General features: G+C 45.1%; 1 protein-coding gene across 1 annotated transcript in view; it reads left to right on the forward strand.

Moving 5' to 3' along the window:
- The window catches only part of LOC137430976 (transcription factor Sp3), a 276,404-nt gene that overhangs the window by 127,148 nt on the left and 121,714 nt on the right, over positions 1-27,542 (forward strand). The window contains exon 5 of the mRNA XM_068121792.2: positions 23,014-23,213. Within this exon, the coding sequence (XP_067977893.2) occupies positions 23,014-23,213 (200 nt within the window). The remainder of the gene's footprint in view (positions 1-23,013; positions 23,214-27,542) is intronic.

Genomic DNA, 27,542 nt, shown 5'->3' on the forward strand with positions numbered 1-27,542 from the left:
CTCTAGCGGGGAAAATGGCCTTAAAACGATCATTCATTCATTCATTCATTTCATTCTTCTGAGGTAAAAAAAAGAAGAAAGAAAAAACAGTTTTAAAGCATTATACGTATCAAACGATACATTTTATGAAACAGGGAAAACTAATACACACTTTGGTGGTTTTAAAATAACAGCATATGTCTTTATTAAAAAAAAAAAAAGAACATTGAAGATGACGCTGCTAACAAAATACACCGCTCTAACGCATAACCACGAGTTTAAACTACATTTACAACAAATATGAAAACTATTTTCATATCACAATGTTAAATATAGTATATATAGAAGATAATGTTAAAAAAAATGAGCCCTATCTTCCAATGGTAAAAATATCCTTCAAAAAATTCCTGGATCCGGAATAATATCCTGAGCTTCACCAAAAACTAATCAATTCTTCCTTATCCCAAGGGCAATCATCCCACCAACTTTCATCCAAATCCGTTCAGAACTTTTCCAGATATCTTGTTCACGAACACACACACACACGGACACGAGTGGCGGGAGTAATGAACACACACCCAATGTTCTTGAGACCCGACCATAGACTGACTGTAATCTATATATCCCAAAGAGGAATGACCCTTTCTGCAGCTCCTGTAGTGAGCGGGTGTAGGCCTACTTGTAAATTAAAATGTCGGTCGGTGGAGTCAGCCAGCTTGATGACATCATAGACAAGGACGCAAAACTGCCGCTTCTTTAATATGTATAACACGATATATATTTAACTTCCAGTACGTTTGCAGTCATTACGAAGGGATTAGTGTTATTAGATTTACGATAATATTAACGTTACGTTATCATTATTTCGAAAATGATATTACTATCAAATAACCGAGGTGAATTCTTTACTTCCTCGGTTATTAATATTAGTGCCGAACACCGGCTCATCATTGATTCATGAACCATACACCGCTTCAATCCATTAACCTTCCATTCACCACATTAGGATTAAAGTATTGTGGTTAAATTACTATTTTATTGGTTTATGAGTTATCAAGCAGAGTGACCACTATATTGGTCATGGGTGTGTGTCTGTCTGTGTGTCTGTCTGTCTGTCTGCAGCATAACTACCCGATGATGTCATCCGATCTTGATGAAACTTGGATGGGAGGTTGATATCATGATCTCGATGTGTCCTGCCAAGAGTGGGCGTATTACGCCCATTGTGGGTGGGGCGACGCCCGAAAAAGATGTCTTTTTAGGGGGTAATCGAGTTCAAGCTACATCTCTCCAAGGGAGTTGGTGGAATCTGACAGCGGTTTCGGTATTTGGTTAGGCCATTGTCATGTGTCCAGCCCCACGGAGCTCGATTTTTCATTTTTGCCCTGAGGTCAAGGTCACAAGGTCACAAAATTTAGAAAAGTCGATTTTTGATGGTTTTATTACATTGTTCGCTTCCTGATAGGGTGAAATGTCGTACATGATCTTATATTATCACATACTTCATGAAATACAAGTTTTCCAACAAATTTCAGAATCTTCGACCTATGACCTTTGAAGGCCACAAAGGTCAAATTTTCAAAGTTGTCGGAATCGAACCGAATTTTCGGTATTGTGTAGCTAACTAACCTCATAACATTGCTCATTGAGCATTGTGATTGAATACCGCTCGCTCATGAACCGTTGTCGTCTCCTGACTTATTATCATTATTATTATTATTATTATTATTATTGTTATTATTGTTATTATTATTATTATTATTATTATTATTATTCTTACGAAAACGATACTACTGTAACGATACACTTCTGTATTAAGAAACCTGGGCTTAATTTGTCTGAAGTGGTCGGAAGGTGAAGCGTAACGCCTAACGCCTATACGTACCATACCGTATTGTTGGAAGAGATGTAACGCCTATGCTTTCGATTTTGATGGTTATTTTAACAATCGGTTTGTTTGTGTTTCACACAGAATGAAAAACGTGAAGGTAGATCATGGCAATTGTGATATATGACAGGTTCAACGATACGTTTGGCATGAACGGCCTATAAATCAACATGGCCGTGTGTGGAGAGTCAGCCGCTGCACGGCCGTAATGACATCAGACGTAATCACATCACCCTGTCATTTGACCAGATTCTCAGCTCTGATTGGTATACGCTTGAGGGGACATACATACATACATACATACATACATACATACATACATACATACATACAGACGGACAAATACTGTTCTCGACGGCTCTGCCCGATGGGCTAAGCCGTAACAAAAATCTCAGCCTGACTCGTGCTCTATTTTCGTGTGTGTGCGTTAGGGTGTTGGCTTGGGATCCTAGGATCCTGGGTTTGAATCCCGGTCGATCGCTGAATTAACGCCAGGGGGGTTGACTCAGCCTGTCATCCTTCCGAAGTCTGCAAATTGAGTACCAGCTTGCTGGGACGAATGATCACCCGTGTGTACCCTGATTTAGAATAGGTACACCGTATCCCTGCGCATCGTAAGAGGTGAATAAGGGTTGGCGTCAGGAAGGGCACCCGGCCGTAAAAACATTGCCTCACAGGGAACCATGATTGTCATGGGGCCCGCAAGGCTAACTCCCGCTCTAGTGGGGAGAAATGGCCTTAAAATGATCATTCATTTTTTTTTTTGCGTGTGTGTGCGTGTGTACACATATGTATGTACGTACGTACATACACAGTGCATTCAGAAAGTATTCAGACCCCTTCACTTTTTTCACATTTTGTTATGTTGCAGCCTTCTGCTGAAATCGTTTAAATTCATTTTTCCCCTCATCAATCTACACTCAATACCCTATAATGACAAAGAGAAAACAGGATTTCAGTAAGTTTTGCAAATTCATTAAAAAGAAAAAACTGAAATATCCCATTGACATAAGTATTCATACCCTTTGCTATGACACTTGAAATTTAGCTCAGTTGCCTCCCATTTCTCTTGATCATCTTTGAGATGTTTCTACACCTTGATTGGAGTCCACCTGTTGTAAATTCAATTGATTGGACATGATTTGGAAAGGCGCATACCTGTCTATATAAGGTCTCACAGCTGACTGCATATCAGAGCAAAAACCAAGCCATGGGGTCGAAGGAACTGCCTGCAGATCTCAGAATCTTTTTCTCACAGACTGAGTCCTTTCGGTGCTTTTATATACCTCGGCGATTGACAAATCTGAAATCAGAATTTTATTTGAGGTCCAAATGACCCCGTGAGGTCGCTCCGTACTTTGCCTGCTTGTAATGTACAGTGTGATAAATAATTCATTGCCCTCACTCGAAGACTTCTTCTTCACACAATAACAACGTCTAGCTTCCAGCCCGTACATCCAATCATCTTGAAATTTTGCACACTTGTTACTCTTCGTGATATCTACTATAGTATTGTTGCGGATCTCGAACCCGTCGACGTACAGAGGGGGGTTAAACCCTTTTCCCCCTCGGGCCTTCAAGTCCACGAGGCCGCTACCCACTTTACACTCGTGGGGCGGATTACGGAGCAATTCCAGCCGCCACCCCCGTAGCGAGCGTGCGGAAGGGTATCTGGTCGAATCCCCAAGTACTTTCTATACACACGCCGCCATGAGAATGGGGACTGGACCTCGCACGAGTCATGCTAGTCTGATATGCCCGAGCGGTTTGTGTGTCACGTGACTCGTGCCGTTAATTCTTACTGAACCTGATCGAGCGGTTTTATTCGTACAATGCGAAGCCAATGGTGGGAAAAGACGTGAACGGCCAAATGGATGCAAAAGAACAGGTTTATTCTTACAATGTACAATGGCCAAAGCAAAAAGACAGGGCAGAAACTTAACGTCCTTAGCTTAAAGGGCCACAGACACAGAAAATCATTTTTGGTTTAATTAATAGATATTGCTTCACTTAACACTTAATCGTCCTTTTTTTTGAATAAATATCACTCGATTGCCCCCCGCCACCCAAAAAATGGCGATTTCATTGCTCATGTGACTGGCTACGTCATCGGGGGAATTTTTGTTGCTGCTGGTAATTTTTAATAATGATCTTGACTATCAGAAGATTCTTGGTCAGGCAGTTATCATTGCGTGCTGAGAAACCTTTCCCTCGATTACATCACACAGGTGACATCATGAATGAACATCACGATTTTAGGGGTGGGACTCCACTATCGGCTAAAAACTACCAGCAGCAACAAAAATTCCCTCGATGACGTAGCCAGTCACATGAGCAATCAAATCGCCGTTTTTTGGGTGGCGGGGGCCCAATCGAGTGATATTTATTTTAAAAAAAGGACGATTAAGTGTTAAGTGTGATTAATGTTCGCTCTTTCATGAGCCTCGATCTTGTATACAAAAAAAAAAAAAAAAAAAAAAAAAAATGAAGCAATCTATCTATAATTCCAGTAATCTCTGTGTGTGTGTCTGTGTGTTTGTCTGTGACCGCTGTTTCTCGACAACCACGGGTCCGATATACTTGAAACTTGCCAGGTATATTGCTGGGGACCCGAGGATGTGCCTTTTCAATGTTTGAAATTAATCGGACAAGTGGTTCCCAAGGTATGGTCACCGTACTCGCAAGCCGTTCGCTTTGGCTTTGCGAATGCACCAAACCATTTCATGTAAATAGAGGGGGGGGTTCTACCGTACTCGCAAGCCGTTCGCTTTGGCTTTGCGAATGAACCAAACCATTTCATGTAAATAGAGGGGGGGGTTCTGTGGTCGTTACTGCCACGTGGTTTCAAAGTTTTTTTTTTGTTGTTGTTGTTTGCACGCATGTTTTTTTGCACCCACGTACGGGCACGCCCGAGTATCTATTAATTAAACCAAACATGATTTTCTGTGTCTGTGGCCCTTTAGTGCCCGGACAAGGGCCCTCTCACTCACGCGGGGAAAAGAAGGAAGAGAAGGTCGCGCTCACAGCGCGGCCGTTGGTGCCGTTCGCCCCGGTCAGCTCGTTGGGCATGTCCCTGGGACGTTCGCGGCGCGTGCAGGGAGCCCAGGCAGGGAGATCGTTGGAGTCTGTGGCCCCGGGAGAGATCGTCCTCGAAAGCGCTTATAACAGGCAGCAGAGTGCAGACTATAGAGAGAGTTCGTGCTTTCGATCACAGAGCACAGAGAAAGTTGGGAGCTTGGCCACGGAAAGAGCCTCGATCACACACACAGTCGCTTCAGAATCCCGGGACAGAGCTCGTTTGGGGATCCGGGGCAGGGTTTTATAGCCCCTCCCCAGAGTCTTACCCGAATGTTCCAAGCACCTCCCTTGGCCGCCGTTGTTAGCCACTCCCCTTCAGCTCCCATTGGCTGCTTGCCGCTTACCGGCCACTCCCCTTTAGCTCCTCCCTCGGGCCTCCAAGACTTGTTCTGGGTGTAGCACATGGCATTCCAGGCCCAATGAGGCCTACCCTTACCTACCTGCTTCAACGCATACTAACACAGGAAGGAAACTATGCTTACATTTAATAAGAAATAACTGAACTAAGCGAGGCTACATGTTGTGGTGCAACTAACTAAGAGGGGTGTTAGATTTTTTTCTCAAAACCGCAACACCACCCCCCTATCTCACCAGACTCGTCCCGATTCGACCCCAGTTGGAACGACCGGTAGAGTCTGGCATGCAATTTACAATTACCATTAGTGTGACACATAGGTGTAATCCCCCTAACATTTATTCTAACCCATGTGTGCGACATTTTTAACACTAGATATGTCCCTCCTAATGCGTTGAGCAGCTAATCTATCAGACTCACACCCACAACTATCCGAGTATTTCCGGAATTTTCAAACTACACACATAGCCGGTGGGCACATTCTTATATTTACAACACAGAACTTAACCTTTATTTACAATACTACGACCCAGGACCTGCACTTTGGAAAATAATTGGAGGAAAGGAAAATCAAAGCACTTAATATGGCACTTGCTGCTTGCATCTTGCATCTTCTGTGTGCGGCTAACAAAATCGGCTGGCCCTGACCGGCATACAGGCCATGTGGAACATCAGGGCCATCTAAATCTTCCATCTTCATAACTTGGCACACAAGAGCACACAATTTCTTTTTTATTTGCCAGCAAGGCCACTCTCACGTGGTCCAACTGCGTGGCGTCAGTGCCACTCAAACAGATTGTCCGAAGGTGCAAGGTGAGTTACAGCAAGACGCTGCACAGCAGAGGTGCGGGGCCACACGGCTTGTGGTCCAGAGGTACAGCAAAGGAGCAGCAAGGTGTTGCACAGGTCGGCTGCACAGGTGTAACACTGCAGAATGGATGTTGCACAGGTGCAATGGTGCTGCACAGTTCGGCCTCCAAACGGTCCTGGGGCGGGGAGGGCAGACAAGGCGCAACAAGCAAAAGGAAAGGCACGCGGTAGCACACAAAAAACAAGGTGACCAGGCACCACCATACCTGGTGCGGTGCGGGGGATGCGGTGGAGCGAGCGTAGCAAGCTCGTCCCTAGCCGTCCGTACCCCCCACCGTTGGCTACACTACCCTAGCCCCCCTTGTATTTACAATCCGTCTCTGTCTTGTCTCCCATATCCCCCTCTATACCAAATTTGTCTCCAAATCCCTCCCAGGAAGGAAGGGATGGAACAGAACAATGTCTCACCCACGTCATGATGCGTCTTACTCCCAAACGGCTTACAGAGCCTTGGTGTGAAGCTCGTCCTCCTCAGTGAATGGCTGTGGATGGTGCGAAAGGATATCTCACATCCTAACTACACTACTGACATTTACACTATTAAACTACCCGGGGTCGTACCCTGCCAATCGGCCTCTTGAAACTATGTGGTTCTAAGAACCCGAATTCCCATTGCCCACGCTGTGGTGCCCTCCAAATTTGGGTATCACCCAACAAATTTTCTCGCTGTGCCCTCGCACAATTTCGGGGCTGGGTCGTGTGGCTCTACCAGCAGGTCGACCTACCTGCACACCTCTGCCACTGAAGCCGCCTCCCGAGCTTGCCTGCTCCTCACCACTACACTAACCGGGGAAGGCCATCCCTGGCACTTACCCCTCCAAGCCCACCTTGGCATCGGGCAACCCGGGTCCTCCCCTGGGATTCTCGAGCCCCACTCACAAACTATCCTAACCGGCTCCCAGAGCCTACCTGCGGCCTTACCTGGCCGACAAGCTACCAGTGACGGAGTGCTCCAATAACCACACACACTAATTAAGCTACACGCTCAGCCATTCCACATTCTTCTGCCAATTTTTGTCTATGGAGATTTTATGGCTGTGTGCGTGATTATATACCTGTCAGTAATGGGTGTGGCTGAATCTTACTATAATTCACCAAATGTCCGTCCGTCTGTCTGTCGGTTCAAAGGTACCGTAAAAAAAGCTGAACCGTTCGCAACGATATTTTGGGTGGGTAATCCTGGGATCTCGAGGAGTAAAATAGGCTATTTAGTTGTCGCACCGCGGCGTGAAAGAGGGACTATGGTTTTCCCGTCCGTCCGTCCGTCCGTGCGTGCATGTGTGTGTGCGGGCGTGCGTGCGTAAGCGAAGGACAGCATTCGAATTTGGTGTGTGGGTGCAACCCACGTCAAAATCCAAGATGGCCACCGCCATGTATGTCTGATGCCATGTATGTCTGAACCTTGTGAGCAAAATATCTTGGAAAAATAAGCGAAGTACCAACTTCTAATCTGGTGTGGGTGTATCTAGGCATAAGGAAGAACGCTATTGAAAATTGGGTCGCCACGTCAAAATCCAAGATGGCCGCCGCCATGTATGTCTGAACCTTGAGTGGAATATCTTGAAAAATAAGCGAAGTACCAACTTCTAATCTGTTGTGTGGTTGTATCCAGGCATAAGGAAGAACGCTATTGAAAATTTGGTCGCCACGTCAAAATCCAAGATGGCCGCCACCATATGTATGTCTGAACCTTGTGAACGAAATATCTTGAAAAATAAGCGAAGTACCAGCTTCTAATCTGGTGTGTGGGTGTATCTACGCATAAGGAAGAACGCTATTGAAAATTGGGTCGCCACGTCAAAATCCAAGATGGCCGCCTCCATGTATGTGTGAACCTTGTGAGCGAAATATCATATCATAGCATGTTTTCTGCGTCTTCCATTTTGTCAACTCGCATCACTTCCCCGACGGGGGACCTCGGCGTCACGCTTGTTTTTCCAATTTCAGCTTTGGTCTCCAGCATTCTCAGGTTTAGACTCCCGCATAACATTCGCGTTCGCATAACGTTCATTGTGACGATGTTTTCATTGTGACGATGTTGTTTTCCTGGGTGCCGCACAAACGGCTGCACCGATCGATGCACGGCTGAACTGATCGGACTCGGTGACCTCAGACAAAGACCTTTTATAAGGACACGGGTTGAATCCCTGCTTGAGAGAATTCCAACCCCCTTCCCGCCATCACGGCCGTCTCTCCAACTCACAATACCACGAGATATGCGGAAAGGACGACCCAAAACCAATATAATCATCATTAAACATCATTCATATATAAACATCATTAAAAGTAAATAATGACCTCGGCCAAAGTTCAAACGAAGTTTAATCTCTACATGAGAGAATTCCACATAGCTATTTGGGCGGTGTATACGCTAACAGATCGCTGTCTCCATCAATCTTGCCAAGGCCGTAACTGCGTAACACCTATCGGCTCAAAATCCTTTTAACTGTTGATTTGGTGGTTGTTAAAAAGAAGGAAACACGTATCGGGAGTACATACGACATCGGGAGTACTAACTGCACACGTCTTCAGTATCAAGCTTAAATCTCTCATGGTGGATCTGAAGAGCGGAATGCTTGGAGAAGTGTTGGGCTACTTCGGCATGAAGGAGGATCAGAAACGTGGACTCCCACACTGCCACATCCTGCTGATACTTGCTCCCGCATGACGTTATTTTCCTGCTACTCCTGGCTCTGGGGGGTTGCTTGTGTACATCTCTCTTCTACGGCCAAACTTTTGATTTTCCTGTTCTATATGTTGAGACCCTTGGAAAAAATCTGGGTAACACTCCCAGATCAAGTACGTTTTTTCTGCACACCCCAATACGTGATTATGACTTGAGGCCAATTAGCCGAAATAGCAAAATTCAGTTTTCATGGAATAATTCAAGAGTAGGCAGCTTTAGATTCAAATGTAACATTTATTTATCATGTTTAGACATAACTGACACATTTTTAGCATGGTTCAATACTATAAACTGTCTTTTTTAGAAAAAAAAAACCAAAGATTTCTGACACACAGGTCACACATGGTCCACAGTCATTCAGTTTAATATTAAAATGCCAGGTACTGTCCGACTTTCACAAGCCTGCACGCCGTGCTGACATCCCAGCAACTTACAAAGTGGCCGAACTGCCTTACACTTCCTCCGAAGCCGATGCAGCAAAACTGAAGGATATTTCTTGGTCCCTTGCACGCTTGAACGTCATGCATGATGAAGTGTCCATCTACCCCGAGTCACAAACAATGCCATCTTGGAGTGCTAGCAGCTCTGTTTGGACGGAGGAGGCCATCCCATTAAAGAATCTTGCATTTGTGCCTGTTCTGCCGCATCCAGTTACAGAGTACGCGACAGTTTATACGGCTATGAAGAACTTTATGGACATTGGTTCTCAGCTGACTCAAAATGAGATACCAATGTATTGTGATGAAGGTGTTTATTGCATCGTCCGTGATATACAACTGCTGAGACCAGAGGAATTCAGGACCCTGGTTCCATGCCTGGGAACGTTTCACTTAGTGAAAACTGTTTTGAAATGTATTGGCAAACTCCTGGATGGAAGTGGCGCGGACATCACATGGTTGCAGGCTGGTGTTTTTGGTCCAACTGTCATCGAGAATTCTGTTCTACATGGAGGTCACTACAGCCGCTGTCTTGAGTATGCAGCTCCTTGCTGAAGCCTTTGAACGCCTCCAGTACAAAGAATTGTACTGGAGGCGTGGAGAATTGTACGGGAGGCAGTATTCTCAATGGAATACTGTTCTCCCCTATGGGCTGGTGCTCCTGCCTCACACCTAGCTCGGCTTCACGCTGTTGAAACCAAAGCTTTCAGAATCATTGGAATCTCCCACGATGAAGCTATCTCTGAGGGCCTTTCACTCACTCACCGCAGGCAGGTAGGTGGTCTTTCTGTCTTCTACCGACTCCTCTCCGGCCTTGCTCCCCAAGCTCTCTCTGTGCTCTGTCCCCCAAATATTCCTACAGGTCGCACAAGATCTGCCAGCAAGCCTCTGATGGTTAAACTGCCAAAATCTCGGCTCTCTGCTCACCTTCACTCCTTCATTCCTCTTTTCTCCCGCCTCTGGAACAAACTCCCACACTCCCTTCAATCCCACTCCTCCCTCCAGGTCTTTAAAACAGCTGTTCACCACCATCTCTTATCTTCCCCCATCCAAAACCTTGATCTTTTCTACCCCCACTAATTCACCCCAGATCCACCTTGTTTGTAATTCCAACTTCTTTCCTGGTAGTCCTGGCAGTGTCCATATGTTTTATGCCTCTCCCACCCCCTTTCCCATGCCTCCCCCCCAAAGCCCTCTCCCTCCCACAGATCTCTCGATGTCTCCATGTCTCTCGGTTCCTGCTCTCAAATGTTGTTTGTGTCCTTCCCCCTCTCTCCCCATCTTGTCTACCGCTCCCGATGCTTTTTGTTTTATGTGTCGGTTTGTCGGTTATGTGTCGGTTTGTCGGTTTGTCTTTCTGTGTGATAAATGTTCGCTCCTTCACGAGCCTCGATCTTGTATACAAAAAAAAAAAAAAAAAAAAAAAAAAAAATTCTTCTCCGAGAAAGGCATCGACCAATATACACATGAGCTTGCCATCCTGACGAACCTCCAGTCTAGTGTCAAGGAGAAATGCATCACAGATTGTCAGAAGTATATGGTTCAGTTTGCTGATGCATCAAAAACGTTGGTCGAAGATTTGAACAGATTCATCCAAACACGGTCTGATACCAATGAAAACTTCAAGTTCTGGACTCAGTTCTTGCAAATGATGGATATTGTCCGTGATCTGTTGAGAGCTGATCGTGAAGGGATTTGGGAACTGCATCTTGACGCTGTCCAGCGTGCATTGAACCTGTTTGCGGCATTCGATTCGACCAACTACTTGCGATGGTGTTCTCTCTACCTTGAAGACATGCGACGTCTACCTGAGACTGCACCATCAGTTCATGAACAATTTGCCAAAGGCAATTTTTCAATGAGAGAGATACCCGGCCGATTCACCGCTGTTGGAGGAGACCAGAAATTAGAGCAAAGCATTAACCTTTCATCTAAGTGCAGCGATGGAGTCATTGGACATGCAAAGCAAAAACAGTATGTCGCCCAGTGGGACCTAATATACCATGAAATGATGGCAGTGAAGAACCTACATCGGCAATACAGTGATGTGATTGACAGGACACATGAGACTTACAGCCACCACGAATCATCTCAAGCCACAACGAACCGCAAAGAAGGACATATTCAGGAGATGATGAGATTCATTGAAGAGAAGGGGTCCCCTCTGTCTCTAGACGCTTCCAAAACACTACAAAACTTTGTGACAAAAGAGGTTATGTCCGATGATTTAAAAACTGACATGCTCAATGCCTTTTCAAAAGGAAAAGAGAAGTACCTGAAATTCAGAAAAGAAAGGTTTGTCACCAAGACTGAATGAATAAGCAGTACCATTCACCGCACAAACTTGAAGACGATGAAAACTCATCGAAAGAAGCCACAGAAGACTACCAAGACGACAGTGAAGGAGATGAACATCGCTGAGAGAAACATAGAAATAGCTCGGGAGCGTGGCCTCACCACTGATGATCTCTTAAAGTACGATGTTGTTCCCTCCCCAGTGTTGTTTGATGATGCAGGAATGATGACCAAACCAGCAAAGAGCCAGCTACTGAAGGAGTTGGAGACGCACCTAAAACTGGAAGAATTTACATATAGTCATCGGAAAGACGCATCATTTGTAGTTGACATCATGGCCACAATCCGAAAGGTTAATGTTACGAAACTCTCCAAATTCAATGACCTTCTATCAAATTTCATGTCATTTTCGGCCATATATCATCAGTTTGGGCAGACTGACTATGTCTTTGACATGTATTCTGATGACCCATCAGTGAAGGACAGCGAGAGGAAAAGGCGAAGTGATACTCTACCCATCGAATATACTTCAATAGAGCCATCAACACCACTACCTAAGGATATGAACACATTCTGGCCTTCCAACAACAACAAACTTCTCCTTGAAAAACTGATCTACAGCCATGTTCGTTCAAATATTGCAAATACCGGTCAGTACCCAACTGTACTCGGACAGGTGACCAGAGAGAACGAGGATTGGAAATGTATGAAAATGCACAACGGAGATGAGAGCGCACTGTGGTACACCTTCAATCCACATTTGAAGAGGCGGATCTTCGCATACTCCTTCATGTTTTGGACGCGCTCAAAGAAGGACACAAAATATGTGTTGTCATCTCCAATGATACTGATGTAGTTGTTGCCTTGCTCCACCACATGCCTGTCTTTCTCCAACATGACCTAGAGGAGCTGTGGGTACGAGCTGGAGTTGGAGATAGCACTCGGTATGTGCCCCTTCATACCTTGTTCGAGCGCATCGGATGTCAACTCTGTGCTGTTCTTCCTGCCGTACACAGTCTTACAGGATGTGATATCACTAGCAAAGTTGGGACCAAGAAAGCCGCCTTGAATGCCGAGCCAGAAAAGTTATTGAAGCACTTTGGAGGGTTGCCGACCCTTTCTCAGCCTTTGATCAAGAATGCAGAATCCTACTTGGTCAAAGTACTGAAACCAAAAAGCGATGCGAATAAATTTTCGAACTTGCGTGCGGAGATCTTCCATCATGTCAAAGGGAGTTCTCATCACAACCTGCCACCAACCAGCCAAGGTCTCCTGCCACATATGAAGCGTAGCTTTTTCAATGCCTACAATATCATGCATGCTTTGGAGCTTCATCAAGATTCTGAAAATGTGATCGCACTTAAGCCAGAGGATTGTGGTTATACGCATGACAAGGAACAGCTGATACCTGAGACAACGTGGAAAACTCTAGAATCACATTGGACAGTTGTCTGTTCATGCACTAAGTGTGCCAGGTCAACATGCCCCTGTAGGACCGCCATAGTCAAATGTGTAAATTTTTGTCATTGCAAAAAGGCTTCCCCTGATGCCTGCAAGAATCCTGTCGCTTGATAAAGAGTACATGTATTGAAGTTGCACGGGTGGTAAATGGTGGTAATTGACAGCACGCGCTTCCTTGTTATGACAGTTATATTGGGTTTGTGGACATGTTATGATTTTAATTCATGAATCCTTAAGCTATGTAAGTGTAATAGTTTTGCTTAAGCTGAATTTTGAGCGAAATTTAGTCAACATCATTGCCAGGAGGTGTTTGGCGGCCATTTTGAAATTATGCAAATTAGGTATATTCAAAAGGGGTTGATTATGGTTCCAATGAATAGCTTGCTATCAAAAACCCATACATAGACACCAAAATCAGCCGAATATCACACTTACTTCTAAAGTTAGACCAATTTAACCAATTTTGGTTTATACCGCTTTTTGGGGTAGGGGTAACCTTTGTTAACATTTGACCCCACTGTCACTATACAATATAATGAATCATAAATATGATGCATGGAATTATTAAAGGGCTTCATAAGGAAGCTTCTGACAAATTTTGGTTGCTTTATCTACATAATTGGGTGTATGAGAGGTGATCGGATTTTGAGCGCCTTTCAAACTGAAAGTGATTTTTGGAGAAAAAAAAAGCTAAATGACGTGTTTTTTTTCCTAAAAAAGACAGTTTATAGTATTGAACCATGCTAAAAATGTGTTAGTTATGTCTAAACATGATAAATAAATGTTACATTTGAATCTAAAGCTGCCTACTCTTGAATTATTCCATGAAAACAGAATTTTGCTATTTCGGCTAATTGGCCTCAAGTCATAATCACGTATTGGGGTGTGCAGAAAAAACGTACTTGATCTGGGAGTGTTACCCAGATTTTTTACAAGGGTCTCAACATATAGAACAGGAAAATCAAAAGTTTTGCCGTAGAAGAGAGATGTACACAAGCAACCCCCCAGAGCCTATACTATGCGTGCCGCACAAACGGCTGCACCGATCGAGATTTAACGGATGTTTATATAAATCGTTAAAAGAAAAAAGGCCTTCAATTTCTGATATTTAGCCTTTTCATTTGGGCCTCCCAATTTAAGCCCCACCCATAGGGCGGGTACCGTTGCTAGTTAGCGGAATCCACGAATTAGAAAGAGTGTTCGCATACCTTTGGTCATGCAGTGTATATTCCAACAGTATGTAATTAAGGCTGGTTAAATTTTTTTTCCTGTTTATCATCACTTTTTTTTCAAAAAAGTGGGTAGGGAGGGAGGGTTTTTTTTGTTTTTTTTTCAGTGACATTTTAATGGATTATTCAACGCACAATATGTTTTTTTCTTAAATATACTTGATCGGACGTACATGATGAATCATGTTATGATTTCTAAACTAGTAAACCTTCGTATGTACGCACTGATACGATTCAAATAAAGGAACCTATGTCACTGAGTTCTGTTTACTTTTAATATTTGCTGATACATATAACAATGGTAGACCAAAACTTCGGCTTTTAAGAATAATGTCCGGTTGCTATACATGTATATATCAGCAGCTATTGCCATAGCATTCATACATATTTGACTAGAATTCCTCGCCACGAAATATCACTTCATGGTACCGGTACATGCATATTGAGCAGTTTGGTAGACATGGAAGAGGACATAAACCACATCAAAATGATGTCTGGTTCACATTTATACATCTATCTATCAGCAGCTACTGCTATTACAGCACTCATAGATGTATCTATATATCAGCAGCTACTGCTATTATAGCACTCATCGATGTATCTATCAGCAGCTACTGCTATTATAGCACTCATAGATGTATCTATATATCAGCAGCTACTGCTATTATAGCACTCATAGATGTATCTATATATCAGCAGCTACTGATATTATAGCACTCATAGATGTATCTATATATCAGCAGCTACTGCTATTATAGCACTCATAGATGTATCTATCTATCAGCAGCTACTGCTATAATAGCACTCAAAGATGTATCTATATATCAGCAGCTATTGCTATTATAGCACTCATAGATGTATCTATCTATCATCATCTACTACTACATGTAGTGTAGCGCTCGTTTAATTTTTGACTAGGAATCCACAGCAATAATTATCACGTGAGGCTCTCTCGTTTCCCGATGATATTTGGCTTCTCCTTCAGAATACCAACTACTTCTTGAACTTCCGAGTGGGCCACTTCTAGGCAGTACGACTCTTACTGCAGGTACTGCATATAGGATATGACTCATCTGTGGTACCTCAGCTCCTCAACACGGCCACACAAATAGCACACATCTTCATAGCCGGCCGTGTATTATGGCTTCTCTGTCGCATCGTTGCATGTGAGATTGGCTTTGGCGTCGACATTATTGAAGACGTTTGCCTCATTGGTCTCCTGCAGATCGGCGAAGTTCGAGCACATGTATCTTGGCTCAGACAGTACGCGAGCACATACAAAATTCGAACCTGTTCCACTAAGCGGGAACGGATTTTACTGACTTCACGAACAAAAAAAAAAAAAAATTTTTTTTTTAGGGGTGTACGACTTTTATGGGGCGGGCGGCGATGATAAACAGGAAATTTTTTTTAACCATCCTAAGAGTTCACTGTTTTTGGGTGATCGTTTTCATTGACGAAGAAGACGTTTTGGTCATAAATATACAAACAAACAAAGAAACATAACCATACACGTTTGCCCTTTCATAATAAGATGCAAAGGGCGTCCTGCATGCATGCTCCCACATACGGCACCCCCTGCACGGCTTACTCCGCACCGGTTCGCATACACAACACTCTGGAAAATGTTTAAATTTAAAACTAAACCGTCTGTCTCTACCAACGGCTCCTCCAGTCGCGTTCCTTCATCCACCTCGCAATCAACTCTGATCGTGCACCGGCGCTACACTCTGGCTCTCTCTCTGGCAGTGCATAAGATGGCTCGCCTCTGATCTTGATCAACCTCACTCTCCACCATCTTATGCTCTCTTCTGATCTTCATCAACCTCACTCTCCACCATCTAATGCTCCCTTCCGATACTTATCAACCTCACTCACCCATCTTATGCTCCCTTCCGATCATTTTCAGCCTCGCCCTCCACCATCTTATGCTCCCTTCCGATCTTAATCGACCTCACCCTCCACCATCTTATGCTCCTTTCCGATATCTATCAACCTCACTCTCCACCATCTCATTCTCCCTTCCGATCCCTTATCAGCCTCACTCTCCACCATCTTATGCTCCCTTCTGATATCTACCAACCTCACCCTCGACCAACTTATGCACCCTTCCGATATCTATCAACCTCACTCTCCACCATGTTATGCTCCCTTCCGATCTTAATCGACCTCACCCTCCACCATCTTATGCTCCCTTCCGATATCTATCAACCTCACTCTCCACCATCTCATTCTCCCTTCCGATCCCTTATCAGCCTCACTCTCCACCATCTTATGCTCCCTTCTGATATCTACCAACCTCACCCTCGACCAACTTATGCACCCTTCCGATATCTATCAACCTCACTCTCCACCATGTTATGCTCCCTTCCGATCTTAATCACCCTCAATCAACACCATCTTATGCTCTCTTCTGATCCTCCTCAGCCTCACTCCTCCACCATCTTATGCTCTCTTTCAATCCTCTTCAGCCTCACCCCATCCACCATCTTATGCTCCCTTCCGATCCTTCTCAGCCTCACCCTCCACCATCTTATGCTCCCTTCCGATCTTAATCAACCTCACCCTCTACCATCTTAGGCCCCCTTTCGATTTCTATCAACGTCACTCTCCACAATCATATACCCCCTTCCGATCTTAATCAGGCTCACCCCTCCACCATCTTATACTCCCTTCCGATCTATATCAACCTCGCTCTCCACCATCTTCTGCTCCCTTCTGATCCCTATCAACCTCACTCTCCACCATCTTATTCTCCCTTCCGATCTTAATCAGGCTCGCCCTCCACCATCTTATGCTTCCTTCCGATCACTATCAACCTCACTCTCCATCATCTTATGCTCCCTTCCAATCTTTATTAGCCTCATCCTCAATCATCTTCTGCTGCCTTCCCATCTTTATCTCGACCTGTCTGGTTTTCCCTTCCGATCTTTATCTCGACCTCCCTGGTTTTCCCTTCCGATCTTTATCTCGACCTCTCTGGTTTTCCCGTCCGATCTTTATCTCGACCTCTCTGGTTTTTCCTTCCGATCTTTATCTCGACTTTTTTTTTTTTTTTTTTTTTTGGATACTGAATCGAGGCTCGTGAAAGAGCTAACATTTACTTCACAAACAAATCGACCAGACAAACAAAATACACAAAAAGAGGGAGCGGAAGACAAGATGGGGAGAAAAGGGGAAGCACACAAACACAACATCCGAGAGCAGGGAGATGTGTGGAAGGGAGAGGGCCCGGGGGGAGGAGGCATGGGAAGGTGGGGGGGAGGGGGGGGAGGGAGAAGTATAAAGCACAAGGACAACCAAGGACTTCCAGGACAGAAGTTGGTATTTCAAAAAGGGGAATTGGGGTGAAATTAGCGGGGGTAGAAAAGATCAAGGTTTTGGATGGGGGAAGATAAGAGATGGTGGTGAACAGCTGTTTTAAAGACTTGGAGGGTGAAGTGGGATTGAAGAGAGTGAGGGAGTTTGTTCCAGAGGCGGGAGAAAAGAGGAATGAAGGAGTGAAGGTGAGCAGAGAGTCTTGATTTTGGCAGTTTAACCAAAAGAGGGTTGCAGGCAGATCTTGTGCGACCTGTAGGAATATTTGCGGGACAGAGCCCAGAGAGAGCTGGGGGGGCAAGGCCAGAGAGGAGTCGGTAGAAGACGGAAAGACCACCAACCTGCCTGCGGTGAGTGAGTGAGAGGCCCTTGGAGTTAGCTTCATCGCGGGAGATTCCAATGATTCTGAATGCTTTGGTTTCAACAGCGCGAAGGCGGGCTAGGTGTGAGGCAGGAGCACCAGCCCAGAGGGGAGAGCAGTATTCCATTGAGCTGCGGATGAAAGCCTTGTATGTGGTGAGGAGCTCAGGTGTGCCAAGGAAGGACTTCGCACGACGGAGGATGCCCAGTCGGCGACTGGCTTTGGAGGCCAGATTTGAAATGTGGTTTTTCCAGGAAAGATCATGGCAGATAGTGAGACCCAAAAGCTTGAGTGACAGAACTTCTTGGAGAGGATTATTCAGAAAGTGGATGGGAGGGTTGTCCAGTCGGTCTTTTCGGAGAGACATCGTAAGAGTGTGAGATTTGTCAGGATTGAAAGACATGTTCCACTTGTTTGCCCGGTCTGTGATTTTGTCAAGGTCTGCAGAGAGTGAGGAGGCTGCAGACTGCCGATCTGAGGGATGAAGAATGGAGCGACAGAGAGTACAGTCGTCAGCAAAGAGATAGAGAGGATTTTCAAGAGAGTCAGAGAGATCATTGATGAAGACCAGAAAAAGCACAGGGCCCAGAACACTGCCTTGGGGAACTCCAGCCTGAACAGGAAGAGACCTCTCTGGTTTTCCCTTCCGATCTTTATCTCAAGCTCTCTTGTTTTCCCATCCGATCTTTATCTCGACCTCCCTGGTTTTCCCTTCCGATCTTTATCGCGACCTCTCTGCTTTTCCCTTCCGATCTTTATCTCCACCTCTCTTTTTTTTCCCGTTCCGATGTTTATCTCTACCTCTCTGGTTTTCCCTTCCGATCTTTATCTCGACCTCTTTTTTTTCTTTTCTTTTTTCCCCCCTTCCGATCTTTATCTCGACCTCTCTTTTTTCCCTTCCGATCTTTATCTCGACCTCTCTGACTTCTCTGGGGTTCCCTTCCGATTATTATCTCGACCTCTCTGATTTCCCCTTCTGATCTTTATCTCGACCTCTCTGGTTTTCCTTTCCGATCTTTATCTCGATCTCTCCGGTTTTCCCATCCGATCTTTATCTCGACCTCTCTGGTTTTCCCTTCCGATCTTTATCTCAACCTCTGGTTTTCCCTTCCGATCTTTATCTTTACCTTTCTGGTTTCCCCTTCCGATCTTTCTCTCGACCATTCTGGTTTTCCCTTGCCTCCATGTTGGCCTATTTTTCCCTCCAATTGGTCATGTGCACCGCTAGTTTGTTGTACATTTCGTTTTTCTCTTGTTTTCCTCGTTCCAGCTCAACTCGTATTTTGTTCACCTTTCACTAACCTCTCCTTCTCCTAACTCTCCCATCTCACCATTTCTTTAAACTGACCAATCTCCTGGTCATGTTCCCTCAGTTTTTCATTCTCTATGCTTCCTCTTCCTTCATTCTCTCATCTCACCTTTTCATTCAACTGAGCGATCTCTTGGTCTAATTCCACCTCCTTCATTCTCCGGTCTCATCTTCCCTTTCAGTTGGTCCATCTCCCGGTCATGCTCCTTCTGTGTTTCGTTCACTAACCTCTCCTGCTCACTCTCTAACCTCATCTTTTCTTTCTGTTGATCCATCATTCGATCTTGAAGACTCAAAACCAATGCCATCTTCTCTTTCCTTTTTTTATCAGCCATTCTACGGGTATAGTATTATTTATTATATGCTGTTTGGAGCCTGGGCAGCATAACGAGTGCACCATAAAATTCCATCCGCCCATCGTCCTCATACTTATTGACGTTATCCTGCCATTCCTGCTCTGCTGCACAGGAGGCATTTTCAGGGTACTCCTGTCATTCCTGCTCAGCTCTGCAGGTGACATTTTGAGGGTACTCCTGCTATGCCTGCTCAGCTCCGCAGGTGACATTTTGAGGGTACTCCTCCGATTCCTGCTCGGCTCCGCAGGCGACATTTTGAGGGTATTCCTCCCATTCCTGCTCTGCTCCATAGGTGGCATTTTCAGGGTACTCTTGCCACACACCAAGGCTATGTCTCTCTCCTTCTACTCCTTGTTGACCTTTTCCTAGCCTCAACATCCGCCCCTCACTGTGCACGTTCACTTACCCCATGTTGCTTGTCACCCATGTACTCGGATTCTGCCAGTCACGCTCAACCACCACACCCCGCCTCTGCCTGCCAAGCCCATCCATTATGCCGTACTTCAGCCCGTCCTGCTCTATAATCTTGTCTATTATTCTCTTGTATGAGTGGTCCTGGATAAATTCCCTATCCATTTGTACATCATTTACATAGCCCAACGGGATCTGCCCGCGTTGATCCGCCATTGTTCACTCAATGGATTTTAAATTAAATTTCCTCTAACAGCTCTTAATTTTTGAGGTCAGTTAAGCACACCCCAGGTCCAATCCCACTCCTGACGTCGGTTGTTACGATCTGATGTCAGGGTGCGTCACATCTCCATTCCCGACACCCGTTGTTACAGCCGTGGGTTTCGGGTCTACAAAGGGGGTTAGCCTTGGTTCCCCTCAAACTTATGGGGCCGGAAGCTACCACGCACAAATAACCTCATGCCGCAGCAATTTTGTAATCAACCGCGCGTGCCAATCATTTAATCACGTGCGTCAGTGTCCGCTGTCCAATACCGTTTAACTGAAAGTCACGTGACCTTCTGGCCGAGATACGTGCCCTCTGCTATGCACCAATCTTATCTTAATTAGATCTCACTCTCTGCAGACCTGGAAAAAATCAGACTGGTCAAACAAGTGGAACATGTCTTTCAATCCTGACAAATCTCACACTCTTACAATGTCTCTCCGAAAGGACCGACTGGAAAACCCTCCCATCTACTTTCTCAACAATCCTCTCCATGAAGATCTGTCGCTCAAGCTTTTGGGTCTCACTATCTGCCATGATCTTTCTTGGGAAAACCACATTTCAAATCTGGCCTCCAAAGCCAGTCGCCGACTGGGCATCCTCCGTCGTGTGAAGTCCTTCCTTGGCACACCTGAGCTCTTCACCACATACAAGGCTTTCATCCGCAACAACAACAACAACAACAGGCATTTTAAGGCCATTTTCCCTGCAAGAGCGGGGGTTAGCAAGGCTTTCATCCGCAGCTCAATGGAAGACTGTTCCCCCCTCTGGGCTGGTGCTCCTGCCTCACACCTAGCTCGGCTTCACGCTGTTGAAACCAAAGCTTTCAGAATCATTAGAATCTCCTGCGATGAAGTTAACTCTGAGGGCCTTTCACTCACTCACCGCAGGCAAGTTGGTGGTCTTTGTCTTTTACCGACTGCTCTCCAGCCTTGCTCCCCCAGCTCTCTCTGTGCTCTGTCCCCCCAATATTCCTTCAGGTCGCACAATATCTGCCTGCAACTCTCTTATGGTTAAACTGCCAAAATCTAGGCTCTCTGCTCACCTTCACTCTTTCATTCCCCTTTTCTCCTGCCTCTGAAACAAACTCCCCCACTCCCTTCAATCCCACTCCTCCCTCCAGGTCTTTAAAACAGCTGTTCACCACCATCTATTATCTTCCCCCATCCAAAACCTTCATCTTTTCTACCTCCGCTAATTCACCCCAGATACTTTTTTTTTTTTGGAAATTCCCACCTCTTTCCTGGAAGTCCTTGCAGTGTTCATATGTTTTATACCTCTCCCACCTCCCCCAAAGCCCTCCCCCTCCCACATTTCTCCCGATGTCCCTGCTCTCAAATGTTGTGTTTGTGTCCTTCCCCCTCTCTCCCCATCTTGTCTGCCGCTCCCCTTATTTTTTGTGTTTTGTGTGTCGGTTTGACTTCTTGTGTGATTAATGTTAGCTCTTTCACGAGCCTCGATCTTGTATACAAAAAAAAAAAAAAAACTTTAATGAGGGCGGCCGAGCAACCGCTTGTACATGCTGGACTAATGAGCCAATTGGTCGGGGAATGATGATCTCCCCAGCTAAACTAAGTGTGAATCAACGCTGGATCAATGGAGGAAAAGACGGGCACGGACAGAATGGCACAGAATTGAAATGAACGTCAACAACGGATGTATTATCATGATTTGCAAGAGACAAGTGGGTTCATGCAAAATGGGAGGAGTGAATTCAAGGTGGGAGGGGAAGGTGCACGCAAAGGGAACAATGGGGGAATGCAAATCGATATATACAATGATCGCCACAATGGAGAGTGCAGCGATATTTACAAAAACCACCGTTTAGAGGCCATTTTTCCCCGCAAGGCGGGGGTTGGCCTTTTTTCGGGGACCGTGGTTGTTGTTGTTTTTGGGTCACCTTTTTGAAGCAATGTTTTACGGCCGGATGCAGCGATATTTACAAGTTGGAAAGAAAATGGATGAGATCAAAACCTTAACCTAGGCCTTATCTACCGCTATTGTACAATCTAGCGTGCCCATCAGACATTCATGGGAAAGCAAGACAAGATTAGAAAGCCAGACAGTACGAGGATCATGGCCCCTCACTTGCCCAGCGAAAGCAGTCCTGTTTTCGCGACCCAACACTAAAGGGGTAAAGGTGTGAGGAATTTTGATGTGGTGTCTAATGGTGCGGGTTCGAGATGATACGAGGTGTGGTGCGTCTTAAGCATGTCTAGGTGCAGGAGAGAAAATGCGAAAATGTGTTATCGGTCAGTGGTCGCTCCAGAAAAGTTTGGCTGTTGCTCTGAAAAGAAGAAAAAAACGATCTTTATAATACAAAAGCTGTAAGATAATAGTCTACTGTGTGGGAACTAAAATATAGATGCAGCGTGGCTTGGTCATTTTAGAATACCTAATAATTTAAAACATTGATTGCTGTGTGCGGTTTTGTTTTGAAGTTTATAACAAACATGTGTATCCATCCTTGCAAATCTTGAAAAACACCTGTGTGTATGACTTTGTTACCGATAATAATACCAGGTTTGTGGCATGTCGCATCTGACAGTGCAAGTGCATTTATATTGAACATTGTTTGTTTTTAGTTTTTTATAATCCCATAAAGTTCCCCAAACCTGTCTGTCCATATTATTGATCACGTCGCTCACTTCCATGTTACGTATTATTGGATGATGAGTACTGCACATGAATGAGTTGTTTTTATGAATGTGTTAGGAGTGGGACTGAACCTGGCAAGAAGAAACAGCACGTGTGCCACATCCCAGGATGTGGGAAGGTGTACGGCAAAACCTCACACTTGCGAGCACACCTGCGTTGGCACACAGGCGAGCGGCCCTTCGTATGCAACTGGTTATTCTGTGGGAAGCGCTTCACACGCTCGGACGAACTGCAAAGGCACCGGCGCACCCACACAGGTTGTTGCATATTTTTATACGTTTGTGTGGTTGTGGGGACCGCAAGGCTAACCCCCGCTCTAGCAGGGAAAATGGCCTTAAAATGCATGTTGTTGTTGTTGTTGTTGTTGTGGGGATGGCGGAGTGGTGTGGGCAGAGCGTTGGTGAGGTGGTGTGTTGTGTGTTGTGTGTGTGTGGGGGTTTGGAGGGGTGTGCGAATGAAGTCTTGACATGGGCGGTTTGGAGTACTAAAATTCTGGCACATTTTGTCGATTGCCCTTAAGTTCAATATATTTATTTTTGCTTGATTCCCAAATTCCTGCTAATATGTCTGAACATGGGATGTGAAATTGTGGTCACATTATCACAAGCAAGTGCTCAGGTGAGATTTACAAATAATGGGTTAATATCCAGGTCTCTCAAAGGTATTAGCGCCTTGCTCACAGGTGACCTGCACAGTTCCTGTTCTTGGTGGCATTGTTACAACCAATTATTCCTCTGCACATTGGTAACCCACAGGATAGTTATTTGGGTCCCTTTAATTTCTATATCTCAGATAAATGATGGCCTCTTCCTGTTTTGAAAATACGTAACCTTTTCGTGATTACCTTCCAATACTATCTAGTTCCTTATCCCACTAGCTGACTGGCAGCTCTTTCTGCTTCCTTGTTGAAGATAATTTGCTTTATGAAATAACTTGCAGTCACCGGTTGAAAAATCAATGGGCCAAGATGCTTTGAATGAGGTAATTTGAAATTTGAGAGCTAATCACGATAAAATAATTGAAATACATTTAATTGTGAAATTATGAAAGAGACTACAACTCATTAAACTGAGATGTGATTTAAAAAAAAATTAAAACCATATAAGATGCATCCATGCATTATTTTTGGTTTATGATATATGAACACGAAGAGTGGTGATGAAATGTAGTGCATAGGCCACGGGGATTTACCTCGCACACCTCGCACTTGTTACGTTTATGGGGATAGGTAAGGGAATACTGTAGGAAAGGCAGGATTGAATAGGAAATAGTATGGACCGGTCCGTGTGATGTCGGAGCATTTCAATGTCATAAGTAGGGAAAATGTAGCTTAAGGTTGTGCTTAAATGTCATCTTACAAGGGATGATGCCGTGTTAATTAGTAGTAGGATTTAAGGTTAATCTCCCCCTGTTGGTGATGCCCTCTGTGGCCATCCCTAACATTTAAAACAACTGCCAGCCAAGCAAAACATCAGCCGGCTTGTATTCATGCTCCATGTACACGATACAGTGATCGACACGCCAAGGAGGGGCGGCTCTACAGTGGACGATAGGCAGGGGGGGGGGGGGGACGGGGCCGGAAGGCCATCCCCCCCTCACTCACCCTCGAGTGACGCGGCTGGATGACGTGAGAGGAGCGCGAGCGGCAAGAAGGATTTAGGATATTTTGTGTTTGCCTTTTTCTGTGGCGATCGTGAGGAGGCTTTGGCTGCTGGGCTCTTCAGGGAGCTGAAGGCCGCCCTGTTCTTCGCCATGCTGAAGGAGTGCGAAGTGGTGGACGGAAAAAGAAGAACGAGGGCCGTGCTTGCCACCCGCACAGATACCGGCGTTTTCAACGCGCGGCATTGCCACCATTTTGCCAGGCTTCCCGCCTGGTGGCTGAGGGCTTAGACAGCCACCTAACTTCCCACACGATCCATATTGGGGCCAACTAAGCGCTGACGGGGGATTTCGTTTTATTACTTTACCCTGTGTGCGTGTTTGACGGGAGGGCCGACGGGAGTTGTGGGAGATATGTTGAAGGCAGCAGGAAGTTGGGGTGTGAAGAGAATGACAGAGATCTGTAATGTGGTGGTGAAAGAAGGCCGCATTCCAGTGGATTGGGAACTGAGTACCCTCGTCCCTCTATACAAGGGGAAAGGTGACCCTCTGGAGTGTGGCTCGTACCGAGCGATAAAGTTATTGGAGCATGGAATGAAGGTATTAGAAAGGGTGTTGGAGAGGAGGATAAGGAAGAAAGTGAAGATCGACGAAATGCAGTTTGGATTTATGCCAGGAAGAGGAACGACAGATGCGCTTTTCATTGTGAGGCAGTTGCAGGAGAAGTACATGGAGAAGAGGAAGAAGTTTTTTTTTGGGTTTGTTGATCTGGAGAAAGCATTCGATAGGGTTCCACGCAAAGTATTGACATGGGCATTGAGGAAGTTAGGAGTGGAGGAATGGTTGATCAGAGTAGTGATGGCAATGTACAAAAGAGCACGCACAGCTGTAAGGACGAAGGACGGGAACAGTGGTGAGTTTGAGGTGAAGGTGGGAGTGCATCAGGGGTCGGTACTAAGTCAACTACTATTTGTAGCTGTGATGGAGGTGCTGGCTCAGAACGTAAAGGAGGGTTTACCGTGGGAGTTGTTGTATGCAGATGATCTGGTGTTGATTGCGGAAAGTATGGATGGACTGAAAGAAAAGATGAACAAGTGGAAGGAATGTATGGAGACAAAAGCTCTGAAGGTGAATATCGGAAAGACGAAGGTGATGGCAAGTGGTAAAGCATGTGGTGAGGTGGAAAGAACTGGGAAGTGGCCGTGTGCTGTGTGCAGGAAGGGTGTCGGAGTGAACTCCATTCAATGTACAATGTGCGCTGAGTGGGTTCATCAAAAATGTAGTTGTCTGAGAGGGTCATTTACCAGTGTGGCAGCTACATTCAAATGTAAGGTGTGCACAGAGGGAGCTGCAGATGGAGGAAATGTTGAGTTGGATCTTGGAGACGGCGTGAAGCTGGAAGGTGTGAAAACCTTTTGCTACCTCGGAGACATGCTGAATGGAGAAGGTGGATCAGACTCGGCAACGGTTGCTCGAGTGAGATGTGCATGGAAGAAGTTTCGGGAACTGAGTGGCGTGCTGATGAGGAGAGTGTCGCTGAAGCTGAAGGGAAAGGTGTATGCTGCATGTGTGAGAAGTGTTATGATTTATGGGAGCGAGACATGGGTAATGAACGTAGAGCAGCAACGAAGGCTGGAAAGGGTGGAAATGCAAATGGTTCGATGGATGTGCGGAGTATCGTTGAGAGAGAGGAAGACAAATGATGAATTGCTAAAGATGATGGGAATATTGCCTGTGATTGATGATGTGAAGAGGAACAGGTTGAGATGGTTTGGTCATGTGTTGAGGAAGGATGAAAGTGACTGGTTGAGAAGAGTGATGGAAATTAATGTAGAAGGAAGTAGAGGACGGGGAAGACCGAGAAAGACTTGGCTAAAGATGGTGGAAGAAGAAATGCGGGCAAGGGGGTTAACAAGGAGAGATGCAGAAAATAGGGCAAAATGGAGAAGATTGTCATGTGGACCGCAAGGCTAACCCCTGCTCTAGCAGGGAAAATGGCCTTAAAATGCATGTTGTTGTTGTTGTGTGCGTGTTTGTGTCTGTATTGGAGGTACCTCAATTTAGCATTTTTACCTCGGCCTTTATTTTCGTTATTTTCATTCCATGCCTTATTTTCTTGTTAATAATTAGGTTTACTCTCCATGAAATGGAGAGTAACCTATTATTACTGCTAGAGTTTTTCTTATTATTATTATTATTATTATTATTATTCTTCCACCCTATTTTGCACCTCCGAAAACTTCATAATTAAGTTTCTCAGCAACCGCTGGTCGGATTGACAGGAAATTTTCATCAAATGATCGGCTAGGCTCGTAGAATTTTATAATGCTAATGATGACTACATAGGTCACGTGGTATGGGCGCCATCTTGTAAAACACCTTCAACTTTGCCCCTCTGTATCTCCGAAACGGCTCAATGGAAAAATTTGAGGAATGGCTCATTCCAAAGAACTCTGCAATGGGAACAAAAAACATGTGTATTGAGTATATCAAAAATGCTAACGTTAAGAGGTTAGAATTCGTCAAACACAGTTTTTCTCCCCCGAAAAAGAGATTTTTCCCCCAGATGCTTAGTTAAAAAAAAACTCAGAATGCGAAAATTTTCGAAGTCATACGTCACATGGTTCGGCCGCCATCTTGTTTTCCGTGAAAAAACACAAAAAACCCTTTTTCTCCGCAAGGGCTGAACGGATCGAGCCCAAACTTGGCATGCGTATTCGGATACCCATGACAAACAAAAAAGTCAGCGAGCACAACGTCATCCGACACGTGGTTTCAGAGTTATGACGTTTTCAAATCTCAAACTAGAAATGGAATCACCTCCATAATTTGTGGAGGTATCGAGTGGAAACTTTACACAAGTGTTCCTCATGGGGGGATGTTTAATCGTTACTTGAGACGTTTTTTTAAGTCACATGGTTTGGCCGCAATAAATAATGGAAGTTAAATTTTAAAAAGCTTGTAACTCTTGAACCACTGCATTGATC

This window comes from Myxine glutinosa, chromosome 7, assembly GCF_964187855.1.
Source record: "Myxine glutinosa chromosome 7, kmMyxGlut1.1, whole genome shotgun sequence".
NCBI lineage: Eukaryota > Metazoa > Chordata > Myxini > Myxiniformes > Myxinidae > Myxine > Myxine glutinosa.